Source organism: Humulus lupulus, chromosome 6 (genome assembly GCF_963169125.1).
Source record: "Humulus lupulus chromosome 6, drHumLupu1.1, whole genome shotgun sequence".
NCBI classification, from domain to species: Eukaryota; Viridiplantae; Streptophyta; class Magnoliopsida; order Rosales; family Cannabaceae; genus Humulus; species Humulus lupulus.
This window is the reverse complement of record NC_084798.1, coordinates 205,172,522-205,198,323: the sequence shown is the minus strand read 5'-3', so window position 1 is coordinate 205,198,323 and position 25,802 is coordinate 205,172,522. Positions and strand designations below refer to the sequence as shown.

The window sequence follows — 25,802 nt, the reverse complement described above, 5'->3', positions numbered from 1 at the left end:
TAGATCACTAGGGTCATCCACCTTGGTCAATCCCTAATAAATTCATGCAGTGTTTGAACTTAGATAGGGTTACCACTTTAGTTCCCATGTCTGTCGAATTGTCTTCAGTAGGCACTTTCTCTATGTTGATTTCTCCTTGTGTTATTTTATCCCTTATGAAATGATATTTGATTTCAATATGCTTGGTTCTGTCATGAAACACTGGATTTTTACACAGATGTAGGCTACTTTGACTGTCTGAGTAAACTGTAGGTGTCCCTCTGAGTAGTTTAAGTTCATTTAGAAGACCTTTAATCCAGATTGCCTCTTTAATTGCTTATGTTGTAGCTATGTACTCTGATTCTTTGTAGATAAGGCAACCACAGGTTGTAGTTGAACTTTCCAGCTTGTGCAATTTCCCCCAATTGTGAAATAGTAAGCAGATGTAGATCTTCTAGTATCTCTGTCCCCTCCATAATCAGAATCTGTGTATCCCTCAACTTTAAATCCATTGTGATGACTTCTGTATTTGAGACCCACTGTAGTTGACCCAACTAAATATCTAAATAACCATTTCATAGCTTGCCAGTGTTCTTTTCCTGGATTTGACATATATCTGCTTAGTATACTGATAGCATAAGCTAGATCCGGCCTAGTACATACCATTAAGTACATTATAGACCCCACAACATTAGCATAAGGAACATTGCTCATATATCTGTGCTCTTCTTCATCTTTAGGGCATTGTAACTGAGATAGTTGGTGTTGATTTGTAATGGGCAGTTTAGTTACTTTTGCTCCTATCATTGAGAACTTCTCAATGATCTTCAGAATATAGTCCTTTTGATGCAACATTAGTTCTCCTTTGTTTCTATTCCTTGAGATGTTAATTCCAAGGATCTTGGTAGCTCTTCCAAGATCTTTCATCTCAAACTCAGATTTTAGTAGATTCTTCACAGAATCTATCTTTGATCTTTCCTTGCTAATGATTAACATGTCATCAACATATAACAATAGGTAGATAACTTCTTGAATCTGAGTTCCTTTAAAATATAGACAAGTGTCAAAATAACTTCTAGTAAAACCTTGTTTAGTCATAAAAGAATCAAACCTTTTGCTCCATTGTCGAGGAGACTGTTTTAGACCATATAGGGATTTGATCAATTTACAAACTAGGTCCCCCTTTTCAGTAACTTTAAAACCTTTAGGTTGTTCCATGTAGATATCCTCATCAAGTTCCCCATGTAGAAAAGCAATAGTAACATCCATTTGGTCTACTTCCATGTTGTATTGAGTTGCTATAGATAGAATTATTCTTATGGTCTTGTATTTAACAACAGGGGAAAAAATCTCAGTGTAATCTATACCCTTTTTTTTGTGAAACCCTTAGCTACTAATCTAGCTTTAAACCGTATATGTTTTTATTTGTTTATGCCTTCCTTAACCTTGTATAACCATTTACAAGCCACAACACTTTTCCCTTTAGGTCTATTTGTAAGTTTCCAAGTGTTGTTTTTAATCAGAGACTTCATTTCCTCTTCCATAGCATTAACCCACTGTTTAGATTCCTTACTTGCTAAAGGTTCCTCATAAGTCTCAGGTTCTCTCTTTTCTTCCTTTTCATTATTTATGAAAGCATAGGCAGTTTCCTCATCCCATATGTTGTAACTGTACTTCTGTGTTGGTTTAGGCACCCTTCTGACTCTATCTTTAGTCAATTGATAATCTTCTAAGCCTGTGCTAGTTCCTCTATTTTGACCCTCTATGTTAGCTCCATCTTGTTGACTTTGAATCTGTCTTTCCTGTGTTGATTCCACCTGATTTATATTAGGTTCTTCATTGTGTTGTTCCACCTAAAACTCTTCGGGTTGCTTTGTATTTTGTTCCACCTGATTGTTACTTGGTTCTAAGCTCATTATAGTACCTGCAGGGTTAGTTTCTTGATCTGTACCTGCAGGGTTAGTTTTAGATAAACAAGAAAATTCATTTTCCTTAAAGATTACATCACGGTTGATAATTGTTTTGAAATTTCCTTTTTCTCTTACCCACAACCTATAGCCTTTTACACCTTCAGGATAGCCTAAAAAAATACACTTGATAGCTCTAGGTTCAAATTTTCCAACACTTTGGTGTGCATAGGTTGCACAACCAAAAACTTTCAGATTTGACAAATCTGGAAGTTTACCTGACCATTTCTCCTCAGGGGTCTTACAATCTATAGCACTAGAGGGGCATCTATTAATCAAGTAGGTGGCTGCCATAACAGCCTCTCTCCCCAAAATCCCTTAGACAGACCTGAGTTAAATAACATACATCTAGTCTTATTTAATATAGTTTTATTCATTCTTTCTGCCACCCCATTTTGTTGTGGTGTTAATCTTACTGTCCCGTGCCTTTATATGCCATTTTCCTTACAAAAGGTGTCAAATTCAGTGTTACAAAATTCCAACCCATTGTCTGTTCTAAGTGTCTTTATTTTCCTGTTTGTGAGATTCTCTATCAAAGTTTTCCACTGCCTAAATTTATCAAAAACTTCATTTTTATGTTTTGTGCCTAAATTTATATCCAAACTTTTCTAGAATAATCATCCACAATAGACATAAAATATGAGCTGCCCCATGAGTTTTTGTTTGTTCAGGACCCCATAAATCAGAATGTATATATTCTAAAATAGCATTAGTTTTGTGTGTACCTGTTTTGAATTTGAGCCTATGATGTTTCCCAAGAATGCAATATTCACAAAAGTCCACTTTACTTACTTTATCCTTCCCCAATTGTTGGTGGCTGCTCATTATTTGTAGTCCTCTTTCACTTATATGTCCAAGTCTTTGATGCCATAGGATAACTTTAGTGTCTTCAGGTGACTCTACAATTGTATGGTGGCTTTGTGCAATCGGTTCTCCCATTAGATAGTACAGTCCATCTTTCTTTAAATCCTTCATAATGATCATTGATCCTTTGCAAAGTTTCATCTGTCCTTCCTTGATTTTGCTCTCTATTTTCAAGTCATCAAGCACACATAGTGAAATTAAATTTCTAGAGAGTTCACGAACATACCTCACATTAGTTAGAGATCTTGTGATGCCATCAAACATTTTAAAACTGACAGTGCCCGATCCCTCAATAGTGTAAGATTGGTCATTCCCTAGTATTACTTTGCCACCTCTTGAGTCCTTGAAATCAGTCAATAAGGATTTGTTATTAGTTATATGAAATGTACATCCTGAGTCTAATATCCAATCATCCTTAAAAGTTAATGCAACAGCATAAACTTCCCCACTATCATAACCATCACTCAAATTTGCATTATGAAAATTTGCTCTGTGTTTTGATGATTGATAGTCTGATTTTTGGTTTTCAGTTTGATCTTCAGATCTGTTTTTGTTCCTTTTCCAGAGATAACAATCTCTTTTAAAGTGCTCAATTTTCCCACAATGGTAGCATCCCTTTTGGTCATAATTTCCTCTTGAATGTGATATGCCTTTATCACTGTTATGGTGCCCTTTGTTGTGTCCTCGGCTATGACTCTTACCACGGTTTTGCCATGGTTTCCTCTGACTGTTCCTTCCCCGGCTTAGGTTCATATCCCCATTAGAACTTCCAAGCTTCTCGTTTTTCATTTCCAAATCCATAGACTTTAGGGCTGAAATGACTTCCTCCAAAGTAATAGAGGTTCTGCCATACTTGATAGCTGTTTTTACTTCCCTGTAGGATTCTGGTAGTGAGTTTAATATTATTATTGCTTGATTCTCATCACTTAAAGCCTCATCTTCTCCTGAGTTAGCCAATTCAATGTGCATCCTTAGGAACTCATCAAGATTCTGGTCAAGAGTCTTGGAATGATTCATCTTGTACCCAAAGATCCTTTCTTTCAAGAAAATCTTGTTTGTAAGAGATTTTTGTTGGAATTGTTCCTCCAACTTCTTCCAAATCTTGGCTGGTGTTTCTTCCTTGTCAACCAGCCTAATAATAGCATCTGATAGGTTGAAGATGATAATACCAGTTGCTGTTTACAAGAACTCTTCTTGTTGTATTTTAGATGTATTCTCAGGCTATTCGATTGGGTCTTCTAATACTCTCAATAGCTTTTGTTGAGCCAATAGTGACCTAATATTTCTTCTCCAAATCCTGTAATCACTAGAACCATCAAATTTGTCAATTTCAACCTTAATGTTACTCATGTTATTATAATCTAAATCTGACAAAAATTGATTTATAGGTGACTCAAGTGGATCATTCAAAGGAATATCCACAAAGGTTCCTTCAGATTTGAATACAGTCTCCTGAGGATCAACTTCCTCTCCAGTCTTGATTATCTTTCTTGATAAACTGTGAGCTAAATCTTCCTGCCAAAGAACCTGGCTCTGATACCACTGTAGGGAAATCCCAAATCTGACCTTACACCAGCTCACAAAACATTAGACACACAAGGTCATAAATGACCTTTTATACATATATTCAGATCACCTCAGCCACACATGTATCACACATGCATAATATCACATAAATCAATGTTAGCCCTAACTCTTCTTTCAGATTTAAACAAAATAACAAGAACACAAGCACCAGAGAAACACAATCACAGAGGGCCAAGGAAACAGATCAGAATCAGAAAAATGGTAGAGAAGAGAAGAAAGAGAGACACAAAAAACTTATCGAGGTTCACCCCAAGAAACCAGGGCTACGTCCTCGTTGAGCTCGCCTCAGAGACTGCTCAGATTTGCACTATTCGAAAGCTCCTTTACAGCAATAATGGTGATTCCAAGTCACACGCCCGACTGGTAATCTCAAGCCTCTATCTCTCTTATTTTCTCTCTTGTTTTTCCTTACAAAAACTCCTTTCTAACTCTCTGTTTCTCTCACTTTTTTCATGCATGTTCCAAAACTCTCTCTGAGACTATATATATATATATATATATATAAAAGGAGTTAATCGAAAAGAAAAGGAAAACAAATAATACAGGTAAAGAATCTGAACCTAGTTAGTTAACTTTCTTGAAAAGTAGTTGGGTTTTCTGTTTTTAAACATACTGATTTGTTGTAACTGTTTTGTGTGCAGCTCATATGGGGATTTAAACAACAGTTAGGATTTGCTATTCTTAAGTTCCATTTCACCATATTAGTCTATTGAGACATTTTCACAGCTAAATAGTTTGCACTACAAAAGAAAACAACCCATTTATAAACCTTTAAACATTTATCAAAACCAATTTCATATATGCGCCTTATATTAAAACATCATAAATAGTGAAATTCCATATCACAAAGTGGTTCATTCACAATTAAGAGAAACAAAATTTCATAATAATCATAATCATACGCGATTACCCACGCTAAAACCCCATTGAAACTATAGTGATTGTTAAAGACAATGGACTCAGAGAAAGAAAAAAAAAAGGTAAGGATACATGATAAGTGAATTACTTTAAATCATTATTTATTCAACAAATTGAATAGATACAACTTAAGAGAAGATACGTTGGTGTAAGAGATAGGGACATTTATGGTTTATCATGGGTATCTAGTGTCACATATGATATATGTTTTATGCTCAACAAGTGACCATTATTTCCACATGTGATTCTAGAACCTTTGCAAACTGAAATTGGAAGCTTTGTTGCCTCACGTAAATTATAAAAAATGAATGTTATGTTACCCATATCTTATCATCATATTAGTGTTCTAGAAATGTCTCATGTACTAAACGAGTGTAGAGAAGATGAAGATGAGAACAAGACCCTTTATTACCAATTTCACAAATATAAATACCAATAATCTATAATTCCATTTCACTACATTTTCTCCGTCTCACTTACTATAACACTACAAACTTCCATGGAAGAAAGCTTACCTCTAAAATATTTTTGAAGAAGCAAAGCTTGATGAAACATTGACGATAAAGTCAAGGTGTGGTGTGGTGGTTGTCGAAGAGCTTAAAAGATAAACAGAGAGACCATAAAATTGAATGAAAAAGTTATATTTTAACATAAAAATAAAAAATTTATATAATTTTAAAAACGGAAAACATATATATATATTTTTTAAAAACGGAAAATATAAAACAAAAACGTAAAAATAAAAAAAATTGGAAATTACCGTATATACGGTGATTGATAAATTGTGTAACAATACTATTTAGGGTTTATACTTTTTTGGATTTTGTATTTTGTCTTATTATCTATTTGGACTTTGTATTTTGATAAATTATTTTTTGGACCCTATATTTTGTAAAATAGTTAAAATTGAACCCTAAATTCAATTTTGATGAAGAAAAAATTGAATATAACAATACCATTTTTAAGTAGAATAATTTTATTTTTGTTCTGAATTATTAGTTTGGTAAATTATTTGTAATTTTAGTTAAGAAAACATTGACCAAAATCAATTTAGGGTTATATTTTAACCATTTTACAAAACATATAGTCCAAAAAGTAATTTGTCAAAACACAGGGTCCAAACAGGTAATAAGATAAAACACAAGATAAAAAAAATATAAACCCTACTATTTATAACGATAATTAAGAAATAATGCATTAATTCTATATTCTTAATACGTAATTGAAATTGGACACATTATGATTGTGCTATTAATTTCAAATGTGATAATATTATAACTTTAATAATAATTTATGATACAATATTTGTAACTCTAAACTTTGAGATTATTTCCTTTAACATCGATGAATTATCATGTCAATTTCGAAGCAACGAGGGCTATTACTTTTGTTTTGTTTTTTTTTATGTTGGAGAAGAGACAACTAATTCGAGTTTCTTCTAGGTAGCAGCCTGTGCTATCTTCTTGTAGATCGAGCTCAGTCAAATTGTACCAAAGTGAGAAAATAGTTCAAAATCCGAGGCAGCTATTTGTTGAGAGGAGAGCCTTTGGAGTTTTCTTTGGTATTTGTGTTTGGTATAATTGATTGACATTTGAGATTGAGTATGAATTTTATTGAGAAAATGAACCAAGACGTAATTTGGGTGAAAAGGGGAGCCTAAAAAAGGCGTGGTGGTAGTCTAATAAAAGGGCATATTAGGTTGGGAGTGAATTAGTGTCCAGATTCAATGAACCTTGTTTCATTCATGTTCATGTGTAGTAATAGTACTGTATTTAGAGCAATTTTAATGGAGGAGCTAAAATATGTTATTCTTTATAATATAGTGAAAAAATAGTTAAGTAGTCTTCCAATAGGTGATGTAAAGTTATATTTTTTTACCTAAATAAATAGTATTTCTTTATATGTAGTGAAACCCTATTCATCAAGCTATAAATATTTCATTAATTTTTTTTATAAATTTTTGTATATATATGAGTGTGATACTATTATATTTAATTATTTTATATCTTAAAATGAATAAAATATTTTTAAAAATATAATATATAAATAATGTAGAGAAAAAATAAATAAGTAGATGTATGGTATAATATAAAAATTTGAGATAAATTATAAAATTGTATGTTTTGGTGATATATTTTATAATATACTTTCTTTATAATATATATAGCTAAAACTCATAAAAACATCTTCCATCAGCTCCTTTATACATATATTTATAATAACTATGCACAAACTCAAATTAATTCATATCTACATTTACATAACATTTACATATTCTTCATATAATATTTTAATATTATTATTTTTCTTTATAAATTTTTTCTCTTTATTTAGTATATATTTATTATTTTTTTTATTTTTCAATTATTTTATTTTACTTTAAGTAATAAAATATGTTTAAATATATAATATTAAAATGATGTAGAGAAATATATAATGAAATTGATATATATTATAATGTAAAAATTACTGGTAAAATAAAAAAATATGTATTTTGATGAGATATATTAAAAGAGTAAAGCACCATTGCGAATACTCCTACTATTTATGCGAATACTCCTACTATTAATGCTCTTACTTAATAGTAATACCACAGGCACAGCTGAGCCTGCCTTAATGGTCACACCAAAGCCAACTGGTTCCACTTAAACACATTACCGTCCACATTCAATGAATCTCCTTACACATTTACCTCTTCTCTTCTCTTCAAAATTAAAAATTAAATGAGATGTCATGTCATCACAGTTTCAGTCTCAATTGTTATTGACAAATCTAATAAAATAAACATCGTTTTTCTTCTACTCAATCCTATTTTATTAAATTTAATTAGTAACTTCCAATAGATTGCAACTAGTCTCGTTGAAGACAAAACGTGACTGGTCTTGCGAAACCAATCATAAAATTTTACGTTTACATTAGTTAGTAAAATTGTATATGCTTTTCAGTAAAATTTGGAGTAGTTTTTCAAAGTTAGGTAGTGAAATATATAAATATACATATTGATTTTTCTATGGATATTCCAAGGATGGAGAATTTGACCTTTGAAGAATAATAACAGATGGACTCTTATTTCTTAGAAATTAACTAAAGCTAGTTGTAGACCTCAATTGTATCTTTTTTTTTCTTCTTTTCTTTTAATTTCTGAATAAGTGAGTCTCCAGTATTTACTTGCCCAGGTCAAAATACACACGAATTGACTTGTAAAAAAGTGAAACCCACAATAATTGACCATTTCCGTCCAAATAAAATAAGGTAGTTTGATTGGTGGTGTAATGTAATGTTATTTTGTAATTGACTTTATGAGCTATGAAATAAGAAATTGCTCCCTCACTCTTTATTCTTTTTCTCCTCAATTTACTATTATTTTTTAATGCTACCAAAAACCTACTTATTATGTAAAATACAATACTTTTTTTTTTTTGTTTGAGAAAATGTAAAAAAAATACTTAGATTTGAATATTTTTACAAAGTATCTTCTTAAAAAAAGACATTTATTAGTGTTGATGCAATTTGCCAATAACAATAATAATATTCTAATTTTATATATGTATATATTTCTCAATTATTTTTATATAGTTATTGAAGTTTGAATTTTAACAAATTGATAAAAAAAAATGTGACAAACTATATAATATATATTTTTTAAAATAAATAAAATGGCATTGTGACATACATGACATAAATAAGTATATAAATAAATAATAAATATTTAGGGGGTTCCACTTCCACTCGTTTGGATTACAGCTCCATCTATAAGTAAATCCCTCTTCTCCAAATTGACATCTCCTCCTTCATAAAACCAGCACGGACGAAACACGCTGAAGGCAGAGAAATACAGAGAGAGAGAGAGAGAGAGATTCCCTAATCGAGTTTAGCTTTCTCTCTTCGTTTCTCTCCTTCCTTATCGTCATTGGTTTTCTTTGATCTTCACATTTATCACTCCTTCAGATCACGGAAAAAGGGCTTTTCTTGTTTTCCGGGAAAATCCATCTCTTTCGTGGTGAGTATTCCGTGTAATAATGCGATTTCTTTTATGCCTTGAAACTGGACAATGCTGGTCGCTCATGCATTTTGATTTGTTTGGTTGCTGTGAAAATGAGCTGAAACAATAAGATTTAAAAATGTAAGACGAAAAAAAGTTTTGATTTAAAGAAATTGTTCTTTGTCCTTAGTTATTATGTGATTTTTTTTTCTTTGCTTGCTAAAATTATGATATTTGATATTTCTTCGACCTTTATTGTTATTGCTATTATCTACTTATTTGGTCCTATTTAATTATTCAGTTAATAATTACCCTGGTGAATGTAATTTTTAAAAGATTTGTGTTTCATTCCCCCTTTTCTTTTGCCTTTGATTTGAATATGAGTTTTGAACTACGGAGTTCATCTTTGTGAATTGTTGAAACTGTAAATGAGTCGTTTTAACAGTATGTTCATTTGGGAATGCTGGCACTTAATCTGTTATTAATTCAATCGGGGGATTTTGTTCTACCTTTCAAGATTTAATATGATATTGTTTGCGTGTTTTTTTTAATAATCTTCCTAATAAATGTAATTTTTCAGGTATCTTTCAATCATGGTTTTCTGGGTTTTTAGTTATGGTTCACTTGTATGGAACCCTGGTTTTGATTACGATGAGAAAATAATTGGCTTCATCAAGGATTACAGGCGTGTATTTGATCTTGGTAAGTCTCTTTCAGATGTTGGTTGGCAAGTAAGTTATTATAAATCCCTTTGTTGTGACCCTTTTTGGTATCCTCATTTTCCATGACAGCCTGCATCGATCACAGAGGTACTCCTGAACACCCAGCAAGAACTTGCACGCTGGAGGAAAAAGAAGGGTCTCTATGTGTAAGTATTCTAACAGCACTAATCTTGCTCCTATTAGTATCCGTACTGATACTTGATGCTTTTCTTGTGATGAACACACTGAACTTTATTTTTATTTTAACTTTCCTTTTCAATTTAATCTTTTTACTCTATGTTGTTCTTTCTTTCTTTTTAACTTTCTTTTTTTCTTTTTAATAGTGGGGTGCTGCTTATTGTGTTCGGGGTGGCCCTGAAAGGGAAAGAAAAGCAATGGAGGTATGTTCTTCAGATAACCTTTTGATTTAGATCTTATACCGTTTTTTTCCCCTTAAAGATAAGAGATATTTTATATAAATATACATAGATAATGGTGCTTGTTTTATGGATAATATTATAACTGACGGGTCGATTGGTTTTAAAAGTGGAGTAGTTAGCAGCTCTTAATCTCTAATCAAATCTCTCTTATTCAACTTGAATCTGCACGTCTGCTGATGTTATTTATAATTTGCTGTTTCAGTAAAGAATTAAATCTTGTTTGTATTTTTAATTCCTTTTTTGTAGTATTTGGAGCGAAGAGAATGTGAATATGATTCGAAAACTCTTGTAAACTTCTACAAGGTGCGGCGGGTTTTTATTTTTCTTCATCTTCATCTTCATCTTCGCTTTTAGGTAGTGAGGTTAAATCAAAAACTGCTATTTGACTTTTTTGGGGTAATTTTTATCGTAACCAGGACGAAGACTCTCTGCAGCCTACATTGACAGGAGTTATAGTGTAAGTTATTTCTGTTTTTTATTTTCTTTGCAATGTTTCTAATGCAAACAGACAATGAAGATTAAAATAAATAGCGAAGTCACACATATTGTTCTTTGATTTTGCAGTTTCACATCCACGCCTGACAAAGTATCAAACAAGTACTACTTGGGGCCTGCTCCATTGGAGGAAATGGCAAGGTAAAATTAATCATATCTTTCTTTTTATGTTTGTTTTGCTTGTTACCTTGTCTTTTTTATAAAGTCTACAAGAATACACGTCTCAAAACTCAATCATGATTGAGATTGAGTTGGAGAGTGGTAGTAGGATTGAGCATAAATATAACCACTTACAACCCACACCCATAACCAATGTGGGACTGAGTGGCAAACACACACCCAAGGGACCCCAACCCATTGCTTTTTTTTGATAAATCCATGGCTTGTGACCTTGTTATGTATTCTGGTATGTGGCTTATCCTGTCATCCTAATTTCTTTTCAGGCAAATTGCAACTGCCTGGGGACCATGTGGAAACAACAGGGACTATCTTTTCTTGTTAGAAAAAGCTTTGTATGATATTGGTGAGTTGTCTTTCCATATAGTTGACAAACAAATTTGTTTTAGACTTTCTTTCTTCATACCATGCATCCTAGTGACCGGTTTCATAGAGACTAGTTAATTAGTAAGTTAGCATGTTTTATATGAAACAGGGCATGAGGATGACTATGTGATAGAGCTTGCAAAAGAAGTGAGGAAGGAACTTGGAATTGTTGGGAGTGGAATTTCAAAGGAGAAGAAGTTGATGGTGCCACCCCATATCCCAGTCCAACACAAATCCAACATTTCTGCTTTACAACTGCAGCCCCTGCCAGAAGCCATTGCCATTGCCATGGACTCGTGACCAAGGAAACAGAACCCATTTAAAGAGAACTAATGGTGCTATTATGCTACATTACTTCAACCCCGGGTTGATTTATCATACAAGATAGCTATTTTGTCCAATTGTTCTTTTGTTTCGTTATTGTAATGCAAACCCTTTTAAACCCTTTAAACCTCATGTGGAATTAGGTTCTGCACTCGCCTTAGGATTGAAATGGATACCGGCTAACCACAAATATGCTCTCCTCCGTCTTTTTTTTTTCTTTCTTTTTTAACACAATACAATTGGCGAATTCTAGATTATGAAAGGAAAGGGGAATGTTTTATGTTTATATTTTATATGCAGCCGACTGTTCATTGTTCTATGATCATTTTATTATCCTTTTGTTGGCTAATGCTGCGTTTAGAATAATAGCAAGTGGCTGATGATGAAGATGGTGTTGCTTAATTAACTAAATCATTATGATGCTTACTGGGTTGCTCTACGCTCTTAGTTTATGCTCGCTGCAGTATATTGCAGGACTTTGACGGGCTTACTGAGCTTTTTTTTTTTTTTGTTTGGTTTTTTCATAAATACAATTTTTATTTTTTATTTATACGATCCCTTTTTTTTTAATTTTATTAAGTGAAGTTTTTTAAAATTATGATTTTAAAGTTTCTTAATTACAAAAATAAGGTTTCAACTAGACAATCAACCTCACAAAACTAACTTAAAATCAACTAGCCTACAATAATAATACAAATACAGTGTTGAAAAAATAATTATAAATCTGTGTATTTTAAAATATATAAAAAATAAATTCAAAATATATCTCAAAACAACTAAATATATACTCAAAATAAACTAAGATAATAATTTAAAAAACAACTAAATATATACTCAAAATAAACTAAGACAATAATTTGAAAAACATTATCATTAGACAAATATTATTTAAAAATAGAGGAAATTACACAAAATATAGTTTTTTTTTTTACATTCTTACAAAATTATGGGTGTTAACTTTTCCAAAAATATATGGATTTTTTTTTGTTAAAAGTTAAATACATGGGATTAAATTTCTTATATTTTTGTATGATTTTAAAATTGTTGATACGATTTTTCGCGAACAATGGATTAATAAATCCAAAAATAGAGAGATTAGGATTTTGCTAAACCGTAATTGGATAAATAAAAAGTATTAAGATCACCCACACTTTTTATGTGGTTCAGTGGTTAAAATTTACCTAGTCCACGAGTCACTCTTATTAATCTGTTTGTTTCTCACCGTGAAATCGTCTGTCACAATTTCACCAGAGTTTTAGTATACCAAATGTTCTCTCTTTTTGTCCATTCTCCCCTGTATTTATAGGGAATTCTGTCTGGACAGTTTTGGGTAACCTGCATAAATATGGTAACATATATTTTTAGGTAACATCCCATTTACATAAATACATTAATGCCTATTGATTCTATGCCCCCAATATCGGGTAATAAATACAAAATAATATTTGAGCATTAATGAGTGTATAAAAAATCTTCGAGTCTTTTGGAATCCTTCACTGTGCGTCATGACTAGGCTTCCACGAGCTGAACATTTCCTTCGAGTTGGATGTTGAAGAACTAACCTAAACTGACATGGGTCACATTCATAGTTTCACGAAGGCGATCTGGCCATCGCGCATCTCGAATTACGTTGTTGGCACAATAGGCGATCTGGTTGTCGTAAGCTGTCAAGTTTGACTCGAGGTGCTTACTCCAGAGTTAGCAAGATGTTCTATTTGTACGCTTTCTTCATACGCTTGTCTGCTAGTTGTTCCATGTGCTGCGTAGTTCAGTTCGTATTTATTTTGGGGTACAACATTTGCCCTTAAGCTCCTGCTCGTGCATGACGTCACTTCTGACACGCACAGTAAGGGCTTTTAAGCTTCTGTTATGTGAAAACGTGCCTAACCACTCACTCGAGTGCGAGACACATGTCACTTTGTAATAGGTGCTTGTTCGAGTTTCAAATACTGTGACAACTGTCTTGTCAATTTTTTATCGTTGCTTGGTTTATTTAATCCATGCCCTTGGATCTCGAACTGATCTAATCGTGTGGCTTAGATTGGTTCCCGAAGTTTATCTATAAATAGGAGAACTAGACCTGAACTTTATCACCTTTGCATTCAAAATATTTCCTCTTCTTTCTTCTCAAAATACTTTCAGATCTTTCTGTGCTCCCTCATTTTCCAGAAGCTTCCAGGTTATTACCTCTGGTGCTGCTATCACTACCTCGACTAAAAAACCAAACTGTAAGTATCTTTATATCCAGTTTAAATTTCATCTCCTTATTTTTCAATAAGTTTTATGAAATTTTCAAATATATTTTCTTACTTTAATTCTGTTTGAGTTTAGTATGGGTTTTCGTTAGGCAAAAAATAATAGCACTAGGCCTGATTAGAAATAATACACAAAAAGAAACAAGGGATTTTCTGGGTTTTCTAGGTTTGAAAGAGGATCGCCTGAGTATGTGATTGTAAAGATTTGAGGGATTTTAGGTTCAGTTCTGGGTAGCTTAAGGGTTATGGTTTCTTGAGTGGTTTTGCATTAAACCGCTTTCCAAAATGGTATTGGGTCTAACATGCGAATCTCGAAGTATCAGGGATTTCCCGAGGTTATGGCACGTGGTCACTAACCGTGCATGCGCACACGCATTGGCGCCAGGGGAAATCTTAACTCGTATATATCTTAGGTCGAATAGATCGAATCCAAGCCCCCGGGTTGCCATATCTTTATCATTTTAGCAAGGTTTTATCTTAGGTCGCCTCTAACAAGCCGCTTTGTCGCCAAGCGAGCTAAATTATGGCTAACCAAAAGAAATCAGTGGCGAGCCCCTCTTCCAAAAGTAAGAATAAGGGTAAGCAGGTTGCATCCGAGACCCCTATTCCTCACTTCGGCTTAGAAGTGGATAGGGAGATCGTGGTTGACCCCAACGCCTTCTTTGAGGCTAAGCATATCGAATTCTGGATAAAGACTCAGGGCAAGGTGAATAAAATTTTACTAAGAAACGGGATCGATTTGGGGTCCGAGGGTCTTGTTGCCCGCCCTCCGCTAGAGAGAGAGAGCAAAGCTGCACTTCGCTTTAGGATGACTTCGGGGCTTGGAGTTATGAGACCCAACCGATGAGAGAATTTTTAGAGTCAATGGCCAAAGACTGAAGCATTACATTGAGAGTGTGAGTTACGTTGAAGAGGTCATTTGTAATGCCCGAATTTCCTAATAAGGGTTAGGACCTTGATTAGGAGACCGGGAGGGCCATAATTGAATTATGATGCTATTTAATGATCATATGCATGTTCATGTGAATTATATTATTATATGATGGTAAATGCATGCATATGGGAGTGTTTATAATTATAAGGGTAATTTGGCCGCTGTGGGCGTAATTGTCTATCTTGGGTGCATAGTTGTGATTAATTAATATAGCCACATTATAAGGTGGATTGGTTCGAGCTATTCGGCATGAGACGATCATGAGATGTAAGTGTTCGGTCTGGTCATAGCGGGTTTAAGTTCGAGGCTCGAGGTGAGTCTCGGGGTCATTTTGATGATTAGAGCATTACCGGGAATAAAAGGGTAATGGGATGTGAATTATTGGTGCTTGGTAATTTTGAGATTAGCGGGAATTGGAGAGCGTTAATTATGATTAACGGTATAGGTTGGAAAGGACAATTTTTCCCTTGGGGTGGCTTTAGGAACCTTTAGTGACCTAGGGGTATTTAGGTCATTTGGGTTGGATTTTTATGGACTAGAAGGCTGTGGAATTGATAAAAAACAGAGCATCCTCATCTTCATTGCTTCTCTCCTTCCCGTACACCATTTCTCCTTCATCTTCCTTTCAATTTTTGAGAGCCAACTTGAGGAGTTAAGCTAGGAAATCAAAGGTGGGAGCTTAGGGTCGTGATTCAGCCATTGAGGGGGATTCAAAATCAAGTTTGAGGTAAGTTTCAGCCATTAGTTTTATGGTATACCCTGTTTTTGGTTTTAAACTTTCAGCTTGTGATTTCTTGGTAAATGGTTGGAATTAATGAAATTTTAGTTGTTGTTTAACTTGGGTTTTGATGTGGGTGAGTTGTTGATAATGTTTAGTGGTTGAATTGGGTGTTAGGTTGAGGTTTGGGACTGGTTTGAAGGTTTGGTTTCGAGAAAAAACGCAGGGGAAGCAAGCTGGTGCGCGTAAAGGGCCGTGGCCTGGCTATGGTGTGCCGCGGCCTGTGTGTGTTTCAGGGGAGGTTTATGCCTCTGTCAGGGAGTGAGCCGCGGCATGGCTCTGGTGAGCCGCGGCCCATCAGGGCATTTTTGGCCAGAAATGTGTTTTTAGCTTTGGGATGCTAGCCATAGGCCTCGGGGTTGATCCTACTACCTGGTTAAGTGTGGATTGATGTCCCGGAGGCTAGATATTGGTTTGGGAACCTATGTTGGTCATTTTTATTAATGGTATCCTATATGTTTGGTTATGACTAGGTGACCGCTAAAGGACTAAAAGTTGATCGTTCTCAATGGTCGTTCTTTTAATCATTCTAGCTCGACTTTGAGGTAAGAAAACTGCACCCTGTGTATATATGACATGCATGGCTATTCTTGATGCATGTTGGTTGATTATTAAGCATGACATGCATGGCTATTCTTGATGCATGTTGGTTGACTATTGAACGTGACATGCATGGCTATTATTGGCGCATGTTGGATTGTTGGATATATTGCATATGATGCATGAGAAACATGTGATTAGGACATGCTTTGTATACTGAGTATGATATCGTTCAGAGCTTGAGCCTCTGTGGTTGTGCATGGTCCTAATTGTACTAGTACCTGTTTAGTAAGCATGTTGAATACCTTGTTTATGAATATTGAACATGTGATATATGTTTGGTGGCATGACTTACTTGTGTATGGCACTGACTAGTCAGGGACATTGACCTAAAGAGTCAGAAATGGCATAGTGTCATGAACGCCGGGCCAAATGAAGATTAGATCTAATCGATATCAGCATTGAATGGCTCTATGGCATTAATGCTGGACCGACCCTAAAGTCGATGAACTTATAAGCGCTTGCCTGGTCTAAGACCAGATGATCAAAGCCAGGGCATATGGCCCCGGTGACTGTTTGTCACATGGCTTGGGGACGCTGTCCATAGTTACGACTCTAGAGTCGGGAGGAAGGTTATGTTGGTGACCAATCACCATGCACCTATCCTGCTAAAGCTAGTGAGATGCTCACTTATTTATTAAACCTGGTGATCCTATCATCACATGGCTAATGGGTGCTATCCCCAGGCTATGACTCTATGGTCATGAGGAAGGTTATGTTGGTGACCATTCACCATACACCTATCCTGTTCAAACTTATGAAAGGTTCTCATATCAGTTAAGCCCTGGTGACCCTATCGTCACATGGCAAGAAGGAGCTGTACCCACCTTTGTGACTTTTGTTACAGTCACCTATCTATTTTGGACTGATAGTCCTGGATGATTATTATGATCATTGTTGATATTATATCATGCTTTATTGTGTTTTCTTGCTGGGCCTTGGCTCATGGGTGCTATGTGGTGCAGGTAAAGGCAAGAGGAAGTTGGACCATCCTTGAGTTGGAGAGCTTAGGTGTAATGCCCTAAATTTCCTAATAAGGTTTAGGACCTTGATTAGGAGGCCGGGAGGGCCATAATTGATTTATTATAATATTTAATGACTATATGCATGTTTATGTGAATTATATTATTATATGATGGTGAATGCATGCATATGGGCTCATATTTTAAATGCAAGGGCATTTTGGTAATTTGGCCGTTGGGGGCGTGATTGTGTAATTTTATGCATATGGGTGAATTATAATTTTACCACATTATATGTGGATTGGTTCGAGCCTTTCGACGTGAGACGATCATGGGAAAGCAAGTTTTCGGTCTAGTCATAACGAGATTAAGTTCGGGGCTCGGGGTGAGTCTCGGGGTGATATTAATGATTATAGCGTTACCGGGGATTTTAGGGTAATGGGATATGAATTATTGATGTTTGAGGATATTGAGATTAGCGGGATTTGGGAAGCGTTAATTATGATTAACGGGATAAGCGGAAAGTACCAATTGTACCCTTGAAATGGTTTTAGAGGCTTTTGATGGCTTAAGGGTATTTTGGTCATTTAGGGTTTTGGATATATATGACATGAAGGCTGTAGAAAATATAGAAATAAAACAGAGCCTATCTTCATCTTTCTCCCTTTCTTCCCGTACAAGTTCTCCTTCACCCTTTTCTTTAAGCTTTGAGAGCCTATCTTGAGGAAGCAAGCTAGGGAGTCAAGCTTTGGGAGGTTTAGCTTGAGTTCAGCCATTGGGAAGGATTCAAATCGTGTTTTAGGTGAGTTTTATCCACTAACTTTCTGGTTATACCCTGTTTTAGTGCTAGTTTTCAGCTTGTGTTTTTATGGTGGCTTGTTTGAATTGATGGAAGTTTTAATTGGGGTTTGTCTTGGGTTTTGCTAAGGGTGTGATATAGAACAAGTTTAAGGATTGTATTGGAGGTTTGAGTGGTGTTTAAACTGAGATTGAAGGGTTGGTTTCAAGAGAAATCGTAGGGGAGGAAAAACAGGGGTTTTGGCTGAACTGGAGGTTGCGCCGCGGCATGGCCAGGGAGAGCTGCGGCCTTGGAGGATGCTGGGTTTGGGCGCCTCTGTTTGAGGGGCAGGCCGCGGCATGGCCAAGGAGGGTCGTGGCCCTTAATGACCTTTTAGCCCAAAAACATGTTTTAAGCTTGGGGATTCAAGCCATAGGCCTCGGGGTTGTACCTAGTACCCGGTTAAGTGGGGATTGATGTCCCAGAGGCTAGATATTGATTTGGGAACTTATGTTGATCATTTTTATTAATGATACCTTATATTTGGTTATGACTAGGTGACCGTTAAAGGACCAAAGGACTGATCGTTCTCAAAGGTCGTTTCTTTTATTAATTCTCGCTCGAACCCAAGGTAAGAAAACTGCACCCCCATATGTGACATGCATGGCTATGATTGATGCATGTTGGATGTTTAAATGTAAACATTGATAGCATAATGAATGCTTGCCAATCTTGCCCATTTGCATATGATTATTATTGAGGCATGCTGGATGATTAAGTGTGATGCATGTGATGCACGAGAAACATATGATTGGGGCATGTCATGAGTGATGAATATGAGATTGGCCAGAGCTTGAGTCTCTGAGTTTGTGCATGATCATGATTATGCTGGCAACTGTTTAGTAAGCATGCTGAATGCCCTATTCTTGGATAATTGGCATATGATACATATTGATAGCATTGCTTACTTGTGCATGGTACTGACTAATTAGTCAGATTTGGCAAAGGTGCCAGGATCAACTGTGAAGCTGTGACTCATTAGTCAGGTTCGGCAGTGGTACTGGGCACTGGTCACGTTACACTGACTCGTCAGTCAGAATTGGCAAAGGTGTTAGTATCAGCTGTGAAGCTGTGACTTATTAGTCAGGTTCGGTAGTGATACTGGACACTGGTCACATATCGCTGACTCATTAGTCAGAACGGTCTTAGCGTGGTTCACGCAAACCAACGGAGATTAGATCTAATCGACCATCAGCATTGAATGACTCAAAGAGCATTAATGCCAAACCGACCTCGAGGGTCGATGGATGAAATAAGTGCTTGGAGGCTAGTGGCTTACCTAGCAGCCACTCTCTCTCTTGAATCATATGATGCTCACTCATTGGTTTGGAAGTTTTATGCTCAGTATGATTATAATGATAATCATTTGATAATGTTATTGTATAGTGTTATGTTTTCTTGCTAGGCTTCAGCTCACGGGTGCAATGTGGTGCAGGTAAAGGCAAGAGGAAGCTAGACCATCCTTGAGTTGGAGGGCTTAGGTGATGATGTGTACATATGCAGCTGCTCGTCCGTCACGGCCGAGGTTTAAAGTGGAACTAGGGTTGAACCCTGTTTTGCCGCTTAGAGCGGCCTGTTGTAAATGTTTTCTGTAATAAACTCTGAAATTTATATTTTCGGGATCCCAATATATATATTAAACGTTCTAGTGAAACGTTACACCCTAACCAAGATGTTTAATCCCTAAACCGCTAATCACACTTAGTTCACGATTTTGGCCAAATGACTCGATTAGCGAGTTTAGCACTGTTTACAAGGCACACCGTAACGGTCCCAGGAGTTGGGGCGTTACAACTTGGGATCAGAGCGAGCCAAGGTTTATGGTTCCTGAAGACAAGCTGGGCATGTACACTCATCACTGAAGATAGGTTCACTCAGGGAATGGTAAATATTTCTGTAGTTATGTGCATAGCTGTTTGAATAAAATGTGAATGATTTACCTGCACATTGTATTAGGGAGCATGAGATTCTGATAGAGCCTGGCTCTTGACTATATGATTATATGCTCCGTGAATATTTATATGACTGTGATCATATGATTTCCTGCTCTGTGAATATATATAATTGGGTTATTGCATGTTGGGATTAGAAGCATAGTTTAAGTATTGGAAGAGCATGAATTATGAGTATGTATGAATGCCATGGGCATGTTTGTAGCACTGCAAGTGGTTTATGATTGTGGTGTGGTAAGGTTTATCCCGTGGGAAAAGCCCTTGATATGCTAATTGTGATTAATGGATCAAGTTATTGACTGCAGATTGAATCAGCAGGTTTATATTAAAGGCAGATTATGAGGCCTGGTGATGGTAATACAGGGGCTGGGAGTTACAGCCAGGGTATCAGTTCTTCGTCTGCATCTCTAAATGTTCAGCAGACGCTTACAGATTTGCAATTAAGATTGCAGAGGCATGAGGAGGAGATCAGGTATTTGAAGCAACAGCGGAGTCTGCTGGGTGGTACCCCTTCCTTTGCTATGCAAGGGGTGGCATCAGTTTCAGCTCAGCCTAGGGTTGAGAATAGATGGGAATTTCTCTGTGGAAGATTCCTGAAGTTTTATCCTCCAATCTTTGAGGGAGGCCTAGATCCATTCAGAGCTGAGCAATGGATGGGCATGATCAACTCCATTCTTGATAGTATGGGACTGGTAGGTCATGATAGGGTGATTTGTGCTACATGGGTACTGCGGGATGATGCCCGGACATGGTGGGAGGTAGTATCCCAGACACGAGATACAGTTGTGATGGACTGGAAAGAATTTAGACAGCTGTTTAATGAGAAGTATTATTGTGATGTGGCTAAGACTGCCAAGATGAATGAGTTTCTGAATCTTGTTCAGGGTAATGCGTCAGTGACCGAGTATGTTACTAAATTTGATGGGTTGGCCAAGTTTACCTTAGACATGGTACCTGTTGATGCGATTCTTCGCCAACAGGTAATTAAGAGAAGGAGAGAAAGAGATTAGTGCCAAATGTAGAACCGAAACAGATATATGATCTTAGAGGATGAAAGAGGTGACTCAAGACGTGTTTTTTTAAGTGGTTCAAAGGTTAAAATCCTTCTACTCCACTAGTCAATATTATTGATATTTACTGGGTATTTAATTACAGAGTATTTCTTACAAGAGATTATTTTTTCTAACCCCTATCAACTCCCAGGGTCTCCATATTTATAGGAGAAGGCACCTGGAAGTTGGTAAGAAGGTCATCCCGTGACCTTCTTACTTGTCGTATCAATTCTGTGACATTCATGATTAATTCCTAAACCTGACACAGAAGTGTGGTCAAATCGATAGGTAAGGAGGTAATGGGCCGCATGGCCCAACCCAGTCGCGGGTGCCTGAATACGCACGTTCCTGCTGTGTGTCCGAGAAGTCAGGGGGATATCAGACACGTGATGCCTGATATATGCACGTTTACCTTGCGTGTGTTGACTTCACAAAAAGGGGCACAACCTCCATACCCAGCTCGTACCAGGAGCTTCATACTTAGCTCGGTCTTCGGCCTTCAGAATCCCTGCCCGGTCTTGGACGGTGAAGGCGAACTCTTGGGGCTTCCTCGAGCTGAGAAGGCACGACATTACAACAGATGCTCCGGCCCTGGGGATGATCATGAGGTAATCATGGTTAGGCCGCAGCTCGGCTTGCTAATCAGCCCGTGGGAAAATCAGGGCGTACATCTGCCCCCCAAGCTCCTGCTCGTGGTATATTACGTCGTATCTAAGACCACAGTAAGGGCTTTTAGAATTCCCCATGAACTCTTTGTATTCCACTTTTTATGCAAGTGCCTGATACGTGGAACATCGTGGGTGGTGACGGTACGTCTTACGAGAACCGCATTTGATGGCCTAGTCTATGCCCAGCCGTCGTTTCGTATTTCGAGTGGAGGGCCTCGGATCCCTCATCAGGGCCACCCAACGGCCCTCTACACGTGATCCTTTACGCATATAAAAAGGGGTGGCCACCCTACGCATGGGCCACCCTTTCATTCGAAAATTTTCAAACTTCTCTTCTTCATCCCAGAAAAACAAACCCTCTACTCTGTTACTGCCACTTTCAGCGTTCAAGAAGCTTAGGCGCACAAATTTCTTCAAAGCTTTGGAAGCCAATACACCGACGAAGCTTTTACCAAGGCGACACCCCCATCCACCTCCCAGCCACACACTGTAAGTTTCTTGACCATGTGCGTTTTGAAAATATATGCCACTGTAGCATAGGTAAATTTTTTACTGTAGCCGCATGCAATGGTTTACTGGGTTTTGTGGATACGGAGGGGGAAAGCCCTTTTAGGTTAGGGTATCTTTGCTGTAGGAAATCATTTAAGAGTATGGGTTTCAGGATGCTTTCTCTGGGGAAAATTTTCTGGGTAGGAGTTTTGGGAACTTTTGGTGCAAAACCGGGTAGCTTAGGGAACACACCTCACAGGCGGTTTTGCAATTTTCTACCTATTGAAACTTTCCCCCCAAGGCAAATTCTATCCTGACCCTCCTGACACACGAATCCTGAGTAATCGGGGATCTATTGGGAGCATAGACGCGTGTTCATCGAACCGCGTGGTCCCACTCTCCACGGGTTGGGCTTACCTCAGCTCGTGCAAATAATAATTGCTTTTTCCTCACGCTTTGGTCGCCTTTTCTAAAATGTTTTCTTTTGTTCGTTAGGCGACCAGATGGCTCCAAAAAGGAATCTCCCACAGAAGAACGTCAGCAGCTCGGCCTCCCAGCAGGATAGAGGAAAAACGGCGATGCCCAGCTCCCCGATCCCCCGCTTCGGGCCGGCAGTGGAGAAGGAGGTCGAGGTGGCTCCTGATGCATTCTTCGACGCGGAGAGGATCGTCTCAAAGATCACCGATCAGGCAAAGATTAACAAAATCTTCCTTTCCCACAACATCGCCCTGGGGAAAGCATCCGTGGTGGCCCGACCTGCCTCAGAGGGCGAGCGGAGCTGTGCGCCGCTCGACGAGTCGTTCGCGGCCTGGAGCGATGAACATTTTAAGGCAGGGGCCTTCCTCCCACTAGATCAGTATTTTGCTGATTTCCTCAACTACGTGGGGTTGGCCCCATTTCAGCTCCCCCCAACTCCTACCGTCTGCTGGCAGGGTTGATGTATTTGTTCCAGAAGCATGAGTGGGAGGTCCCCACTCCTGCAGACATTTTATATTTCTTCTGCCTCAAAGCCAGCCCGGACCAGCGGGGGCGAGGCGACGGGTTTTACTACCTAACCCGGTTTCCCAATACGGCGGTGGTCATCGAGCTGCCCAGCCACCCTAATGACTTTAAGGAACAGTTCTTCATGTAAACTGGGTTCCAGAATTGCGAGCACCACTACTTCAATCATCATCGTAAGTGCTTTTTATCTTTAGCTCGTAGGTTAGATTTCGTACAATTCTGGTGTCCTTTTTTGACTTGGATTAATCCTGCAGCTATCTTCGCGAGGACAGAGAAATCTGCGACCCTCGGGGGTCAATACGAGACACTGGCGGGCTTGCCCCCCAGTGAGAAGGACTACCGGGTGCTCGTGACGGACGAGACGATGGTGACTTGTAAGCTGATTTTCTCAAATCAGACTTTGAATCTAAGGAGGCCTCGGGGGCCTCCCCCAGCTCGCTCCTCTATGCCCATCATCGTGGAGGAGGTCGCGATGGACGAGGACGAGGAGGACGAGACTCCACTTGTGAGGAGCAGGAAGCGAGCGCTGGAGGTCGCCCAGATAACAGACGAAGAGAGGATCCAATCCGGAGCAGCCGCAGGTCCCTCGGGCCAAGGTAACCTTTACATATTTAGGAACTTAGATAGGGCCATTGCCGACCCCCGGCTAGCTAGATTCAACCCCCGACAGCTCGTCCATCGTCACCGAAGTGATCCGGACCTGGACACAACCCTGCTCCACTGCGTCGATCGGCTCGTGTTGGACTACCAAGATAGCCGACCTAGGGGTACCGTAGTAGTAGATAACACCCTAGCCTTTAGGTCGATCCTATTCTAGGAGTATGGGACCAACCTCCGCTCATGGCCATCACTCCGAAGGGGTATCTTAGCTCCGGGGCTTAGGCAGTATGTAGGAGAATCTAGCCCTGAGTCAGACCCGGACCCAGAACTTACGCCAGTTCGGGAAGTAATCATCTTAGGTTCTTCTTCCAGCTCAGAGGGTAGGGCTCCCTTAGTATTCGCATACTTTTTACCTTTAACCCTTTGTCTTTGTCTCTGTATGGTTGCTAACTTGTACTAACCATGTTTTTGTTTTGACAGAAGAGATGTCTCAATCCGAGGAGAGCCTGCGAGGCGCAGTCTTCGGGGGGAACCCCTCAGCCGGGCCAAGAATGAAAAGGCTCTGGGCGTCCAAGAGCGCCGCTGGGGTCTCCACCAAGTCTCCGGCAAAGGAGGAGGAGAAAACCCCGGCAGACCAGGTCGCGGGAGCGATTCTCCCTGCTGCAGGAGCAGGCCAAATGCCTCCACCACCTCCGCGAGCTCCAGCCGCCACCCAGGACGCAGGAACGGAGCTCGGGACTTCGGCCATGGTGGCCTCCGATGTACGCATCCCAGTCAATCCCCAGGATCTGGAGAAGATCCCAGAGGCCTTCCGGGGAATGGTGTATGAATTGGCGAACTACGCCGTCAGCCATATATACAAGTTCACTGAGAAGGAACTTTGGGCCATTGAGACAATGAGCCCGGTTGGCGTAATGGAGTCTTCAATGGGCATGACTTTAACGGTAAGCTGCCCTGTTCTCTTAAAGCTTTTACCATCACACTTTGCCCTATTTTTCCTCTAAGGAAATTTATCTTTCATTTCTCGCAGGGCGTCGTCGCTCTTCATCGGAGCATCGTCAGGGCCAAAACTCAGCTCGAGGATATGAGGACCGAGCACCAGGCCTCTCTTCAGGCGGCTAAGGCGACTAAAGATGCCTTGGCGACCTCGAAGGCCGAGTTGGAGAAGACCCACTCGAAGGTCCAAGAGCTTGAGACCTCCCTTGGCACCTCGCAGACAGACCTCGATTCTGCGAAGACTGAGATCCAGGCCGCCCAAGCCGCCCTGGAGGCCGAACGGAACACTTCGGAACAATCCATGGAAGATCTGTTCTATCACTGCTGGGTCTACAATCCGGAGGCCGACTACTCCTTCATGTCACCGAGTCTCTGGGCGCGCTTGCTGGTGAAGTTCCAAGCTCGCCTTGACAAAGAGGCGCCTTCGGAGACTGGGGAAGGCTCTGGTGCGGCGGAGCAGGGTGAGACAGCGACCTCCTAGGGGCTGTCTGATGGAGCTTAGGGCGTTTTTTCTCTTGTGCCCTTGAATATTTTTAAGTATTTTTTATGTAACCATTGCATGAGGTGTTTTCACCTCGAGACAATTTGCTTTGACGTTTTTAATTTACGCTTTTTCTTGCCTTTTCACACTTTGGTTACAATAATTTTTTTTTGAGAAACTTAGTTCGCGTTAACCTTTATCCATATCCCGAGCTCTTTAGGAAGAACATCGATCAATAGATTTAAATTAACTTCTAAGTTCTATGACCCGGTTATATCTAGGAACTTTAATTTGAAAACTTAGTTCGTGTTAACTTTTATCCATATCTCGAGCTCTTTAGGAAGAAGATTGATCAATAGATTTAAATTAACTTCTAAGTTTTATGACCCGGTTAA

The 25,802-nt window shown here is 38.4% G+C and overlaps 1 protein-coding gene across 1 annotated transcript; it reads left to right on the top strand.

Annotated features, from left to right (window-relative positions):
• Nucleotides 1–9,098: 9,098 nt before the first annotated feature.
• LOC133783027 (gamma-glutamylcyclotransferase 2-1-like) lies at nt 9,099–12,119 on the top strand. Its single transcript, XM_062222545.1, has 9 exons — nt 9,099–9,315; nt 9,878–9,999; nt 10,089–10,165; nt 10,343–10,399; nt 10,685–10,741; nt 10,855–10,895; nt 11,003–11,074; nt 11,377–11,456; nt 11,586–12,119. Exons 2-9 carry the CDS (start codon nt 9,891–9,893, stop codon nt 11,774–11,776), a joined length of 684 nt encoding a protein of 227 aa, XP_062078529.1. The 5' UTR covers nt 9,099–9,315; nt 9,878–9,890; the 3' UTR covers nt 11,777–12,119.
• The last annotated feature ends 13,683 nt before the right edge of the window (nt 12,120–25,802 follow it).